At 45.2% G+C, this 5,633-nt stretch overlaps 1 protein-coding gene across 1 annotated transcript; it reads left to right on the top strand.

The window, feature by feature from the left end:
* The first annotated feature begins 1,407 nt into the window (after positions 1 to 1,407).
* Positions 1,408 to 4,664, top strand: LOC109485685 (collagen alpha-1(XXV) chain-like). The gene is made up of 6 exons (XM_019789352.1): positions 1,408 to 1,450; positions 1,742 to 1,792; positions 2,635 to 2,730; positions 3,152 to 3,622; positions 3,980 to 4,267; positions 4,654 to 4,664. The coding sequence occupies exons 1-6, from the start codon at positions 1,408 to 1,410 to the stop codon at positions 4,662 to 4,664; spliced, it is 960 nt and encodes a 319-aa protein (XP_019644911.1).
* Positions 4,665 to 5,633: the final 969 nt, after the last annotated feature.

Below are 5,633 nucleotides of genomic sequence, written 5' to 3'. Positions count from 1 at the left end.
GGGGGGGGGTCAAGACAACGCTATACGCTAAATTTTGAGAGCCGGCTACGTATTACGCAGAATTCAAGAAGCCCCTCTACGCTCTACGCTAAATTCAAAAGATTCCCGATGCACTATGCAGAACTCAATCACCCAGTGACTGCATGTTTGCGTCAAACCTTTTGATTTATCATATGTAGAGGTGACAAAACAAGAATTAAAATACTTTGCCGGGAGAGACGTTTCGCCGCATTTATTGCGAGAATTTCGCACATCTATGCCAAACGTTTTAATGGGTCGCCGAGTGCACGCATAGTTCTTATGAGGCAAAGTCCCTCGGTGGCATAGCTCTCGTTGCTCCTCGAAAGAAAATTAACGCGACAGCTTCAGAAGTCTGCGAAGCAAGCTAGGCGGGGCGGTGGGTGTCCGAGCGAACGCCTCGGTTTCTATAGCAACGACCCCACGTCCTTTAAGACGATGATCCATCACGCTGACCCAGCAGCGTTCCTTCAAAAGGAGTTCGGCATTGAAGAAATGCCGACCCCGACCTGGCTGTTTACATAGTGGCCAGTGGGCGAGATGGCACCGAGAACAGACAAACAACTCAGCTCCAAGCAGCGATCTGCGAATGGGGCATACAGGTCATCGAAAAAAACGATACTAGCTTCTTTCTTTAAATGGGTTTCCCTCCCACTTCTCATACTCATAGTCCCACTCTCAGTGAGTCTAGCCTGTTGCCAGGCCAGTATACAGGCCAGCTCCTCGGCTCCAGAGCTAACCTGGGTGCCAAACTGTTGCCAGGGCCAGTATACAGGCTAGCTCCTCGGCTACAGGGCTAGCCTGGGTGCCAGACTGTTGCCAGGCCTATATATAGGCTAGCTCCTCAGCTCCAGGGCTAGCCTGGGAGCCAGACTGTTGCCAGGGCCAGTATACAGGGCAGCTCCTCAACTCCAGGGCTAGCCTGGGTGCCGGACTGTTGCCAGGCCAGTACACAGGCTAGCTCCATGGCTCCAGGGCTAGCCTGGGTGCCCGACAGTTGCCAAGGCCACTATACAGGCTAGCTCCTTGGCTCCAGGGCTAGCCTGGGTGCCAGACTGTTGCCAGGGCCAGTATACAGTCTATGTCCTCGGATTTTTTTAAAGCAAAGAAAGATCAATACAAACTTAACTCCTTTTGTAGCCGACTGTTTTCAATATTAAGCAACTGAAACGATTACGTGTTCATTTGATAAGTCTCGCCTACGCGAAATGTTTCATTTTTGCAAATCATGAAATCTGCGGCTGTTTGCTTTCATGTTTCATTTTTAATTTCATTCAGTCGAGGTAAAACTTCTTTGAGTCTCACGCTGCGCACAAACAAGTTATTGTTATTTAGCACCTGCCCGGTGTAGGACGTGTTTTGCTGTCCAGAAACCTGACAAGTGGCAGCATGAAGAGAGGGCAGCAGCAGTGCCAGACTGGTGAAACAGAAGGTATAGCATCGTTTTGCATCATATTCCGTAACTCATAGCTTTCCTGGACACAGCCTACCCACGTCAAATGGACCCAAAAACGTCGATAGTTCGAATCACCCAACATGCATGCCTATAACCTGCACTTAGTCTAGTTTACCATGCGCGTGCACGTCGTGTGAGCGGCACAGTCGGGATTCGAACTCACGACTTCTTGGTCAAGTTGTGATAAGACTTTTCTTTTAAGATTGGGCTGTCAACAGTCCTAGTTATTCTGCAAAAAGACTAAGAATGACCATAATTTTTCCCCAGGTCCCATGCAGCAGCAGCCTGAGACTGATAGGCAGTCCGTTGCGGACGACGGTAAGGAAATAACTTTCTAGATTTTTAAGTAGCAAAAGTCTGTTGCTGTTTTGCTTTGATGAACCTTTGATACAGACGCCTTCGATACTATATGATTTCAATATTAATGAATATGATGCAATGTGTTGAAATATGATTTGAAAAGACAACAAAATACACTTTTCAGTTTTTTAGTTTTATCTATCAACTTAGTTGAGCGATCTGCCAAATCTTTAGACACTTGACAGTCGAAATAGAAAGGAGATGTTAGCGCTAGCTACTCCCCTATGTCTGTCCCTGTATTTACCTAATGACGCTAAAAGATCAGAGGTATGCGGCTTTTTTTTTGGTTTTAGTTACATCAGCATCTAATGTTTATTTAAAACACGTACATGTAGTGGCGAGGGTAAACATAAATATTCCTGTCTTAACAGACGCCTACGATACGCCACGTAAGTGTTGGCGCCTGCGCAACAAATTATGGCAGATCACAGGTGCTGTGCTCACGGTGGCGATCGTCATTATGTTGGCTTTCTTTTTGGGTAAGTTTCTCCAACTATTTGCAGAAATATGAACGCATTGTGTTTCAAGAATACGTTTCCAAGCTTCAATTGCAATGTTGTATGGTTGCCATGTTTGAAAAAAAATACTTAATAATACTGGTATATGGTACAAGACGGCAATGACATTTTTCTCTTGTCTTTTTGAAAAAGTCAAAGCCATCAACTTGTCTTGGAAATATTTAATTAAAAGCCTTGAAAATGCTAGCGCTGGTACAACGTTACATTATCATTATGATTCCTAATTATGTAAAATCTATTGACTTTTTTCTTGTTTTTTTCTCCTACCTGTATTCAATGTAGTCAAAGCCGCGAATCAGTCTGCGGAAATGGTGAAGCAACTTGAGGACATGAAAAAGCAGAACCAGAAGACCGAGCTGCGAGTAGCCGAGCTGGAACGTTAGTAACTAGCAGCTTCTTATATCGGAGAACTTTAATTCACCTTTTTGTAGTTGTGTAATTGTGTGTAATGAAACCATGTAACTCTTTTATGCTCACGTGTGCAAAGTAACCTAATGCTTACTGTCATCCATGTTTATACATCCAACAAATGTTTTTGATGTTTCTACTTGTATGCTCCATGATTTCTCGCAAGCTTATGATCAAATCTATTTTCCAGAGACATGTGTTTCCTCCGGGAATCCAGGGTTTGCCGGGCCTCCCGGCCCTCCCGGCCCTCCAGGCGAGAAGGGGGCCATGAGACCAGTTAGCCCTGTGTCTACCGGGCCTCCTAGGCCACCTTGCCCACCAGGCGAAATGAGGGTCATTTGGTCAGTTAGCCCCGGCTTGGCAGGACCTCCTGGGCCACCTGGCACACCAGGCAAAAATGCGGCCATTGGGCCAGTTGGCCCTGCGTCTACCGGTCCTCCTGGGCCACCTGGCCCACCAGGAAAGAAGGGGGGCACTGGGCCACCTGGCCCTGTGTCTACCGGTCCTCCTGGGCCACCTGGCCCTCCAGGCAAAAATGCGGCCACTGGGCCAGTTGGCCCTGCGTCTGTCGGGCCTCCTGGGCCACTTGGCCGACCTGGAAAGAAGGGGGCCACTGGACCAGTTGGCCCCGCATCTGCTGGGCCTCCTGGCCGTCCAGGAGAGAAGGGAGCTACTGGGCTAACTGGTCCTCGGGGACCAAAGGGATCCCCTGGGTTCCAAGGGCCACCCGGACGCCCGGGACAAAAGGGTGCAATCGGGCCTCAGGGGCCAAAGGGACCCCCTGGGTTCCAAGGGCCACCTGGACGCCCAGGACAAAAGGGTGAAATGGGACCAACTGGGCCTCGAGGCTGCTGCAGTGGACGTAGGGCATCAATTTGTCTTTGACTAAGCACAGCTTGATATGACATTTGGCTTTTTTGATGATTCATCTCTCTACTTAGTTAGTTACTGTTACTGTTCAACTTATTCCATCGTTGCCATTTTAGGGCCCACTTAGATGTCTTAGAAGATAAACACAAGCAAGTAATCACAAACATGCCTTTAACTAAGAAGCTATGTATATTGTATTTAGAACGCAATTCAGGCAAACCAGGCTCGCTAGTTTCTCTCTCAATACACTTGAACTTCAAACTTGATTATGTTGGTGCTGGAATTGCAGCCATCTGACTATCACCTTTATTTCACTTAAAGCTGTTTTAACACAACGCATTTTCCCCAGCTTGTCCAAAAGGTTATCAGAAGTTCCGTGGAATCTGCTACAAGGCTTTCCTCACTCCTACCAGCTTCGACCGAGCGAGCGAGATCTGTCGTCGAGATGGCGGCACCCTCGCCATGCCCAAAGACGCTGAGACCAACGCTTTCCTAATTTCGCTGTATAAGGCCTCTCGCTCTCATAGCGTATTCAGCTTCGGCCTCTCCGATCGGCGCAAGAAAGGGGTGTTTGAGTGGGTTGACGGCACTCCCCTTCGGGGGTTCACCTCGTGGGGTCCGGGAGAACCAAAGTTTGGTCAGGCCGGTCAATACTGCGTCCGTTACAGGAATTCAACTGGCAAGTGGTTCGACGCATATTGCGCTCTCCGGACCAACTTCATTTGCCAAGTCACCCCAGGTACCGCAAGCGAAGATCATTCCTATTAATCAAAAATGGAAACTTAACTGACAAATTATATCATTCTTACAATGTTAACTAAGGGTTTCAGACTTGCGAATGTTTCAAACATTAGCGCTAGGAGTATCGAAGCAGTCAAAGGATTTCCTGGGGGATGTTATTCCTACATGGTTAAGGGTTTCACAGTTGCCATTTTTTTAGCCATTATTGCCACGAGTGCTGAAGCAGTCAGGAGGAAATCCACATTTCATTGATGGCAATTTTTTTTTTGTTTTCTGTTACAGAGTGTAACTAGGAGACATGGCCGAGCGCTCAGCGCCACTGTTCTCTGACGATTCTCTGTAAAACTGGACAACTTGAAGGTAGAATACTTAGCAACGACACGCCAAAGTTGACTAAATAACCAAACTATCAATATGAGTGACTATATCACTTAAACTGTAGTCCAACAGATCACTTTGTAACTATGTGGATAGACCGCTGAACTTTTGTTGAAATCGCTGTACATGTTACTTTTTACTTTAACAAGTACATAAATGTGATGAATAATCAAGTGCACTTAAATGATTTTCCTGTCAACTAGTTTCTTCCCTTGAAATGTCAATTAGCATGAAATAAACCCTTTGTGATAGTGATAATGCAATAGTAATGTAAATGACGGAAGGAGGCCGATGATGATGAATGTAAATGTAATAGTAAAATATCATTAACCTTGAGTAAAAATGTGGTTCAAATTTATAGAATTTTGTGGGAGGTTTGTCCTATTTCAAAAGTAAACTGATGGTTTAAACAGGGGAACATTACCACCCTAATAGCCATAGCCAATTGCAAATGGTTCTGAGCAAGTGCAATGTACTGCTTGTATTTTTATCCTCCAACAATTCTTTACAATTTATGTAAATATTCTAAAATCTTACGTGTTTGAGGAAGATTGTGGCCCACTTAGTTGAAATACTAAATTCATAGTAGACAACAATGTGAAAGTTCTTAGAATTGTAATGATTGAGGGAATTGTAATGTAGAATGAAGTGTTTTATACCTGAGTGACCAGTAAGTTTCAATTCTTTTAATGAAAAGCCACTTATTTCGTAAGAAGAAGACTCAAATAACAAATCCTTAACAACTATGATTATCAATCACACAATGACGTCCAGATGCAATATCAGTGCACAAGAAAGTATGTACTAAGGGTCATTGGAACAAATAAAGGAATTCTGATTTTACGTTTTTTCGTTGGGTAGTTCCTTCATTTTTACTGACTGGC

This window comes from Branchiostoma belcheri, unplaced genomic scaffold, assembly GCF_001625305.1.
Source record: "Branchiostoma belcheri isolate BF01 breed outbred unplaced genomic scaffold, Haploidv18h27 scaffold78, whole genome shotgun sequence".
Lineage (NCBI taxonomy): Eukaryota > Metazoa > Chordata > Leptocardii > Amphioxiformes > Branchiostomatidae > Branchiostoma > Branchiostoma belcheri.
This window is presented reverse-complemented; position numbering and strand designations above follow the sequence as displayed.

What these genes read in the sequence shown, in the direction of transcription:
- LOC109485685 (XM_019789352.1), top strand. Translation starts at nt 1,408, where the DNA reads ATGAAGAGAGGGCAGCAGCAGTGCCAGACTGGTGAAACAGAAG. An exon ending in GCAGTCCGTTGCGGACGACG is followed by an intron (nt 1,793 to 2,634) that starts GTAAGGAAATAA and finishes TATTCAATGTAG; the next exon opens with TCAAAGCCGCGAATCAGTCT. An exon ending in GCGAGTAGCCGAGCTGGAAC is followed by an intron (nt 2,731 to 3,151) that starts GTTAGTAACTAG and finishes CTGGCACACCAG; the next exon opens with GCAAAAATGCGGCCATTGGG.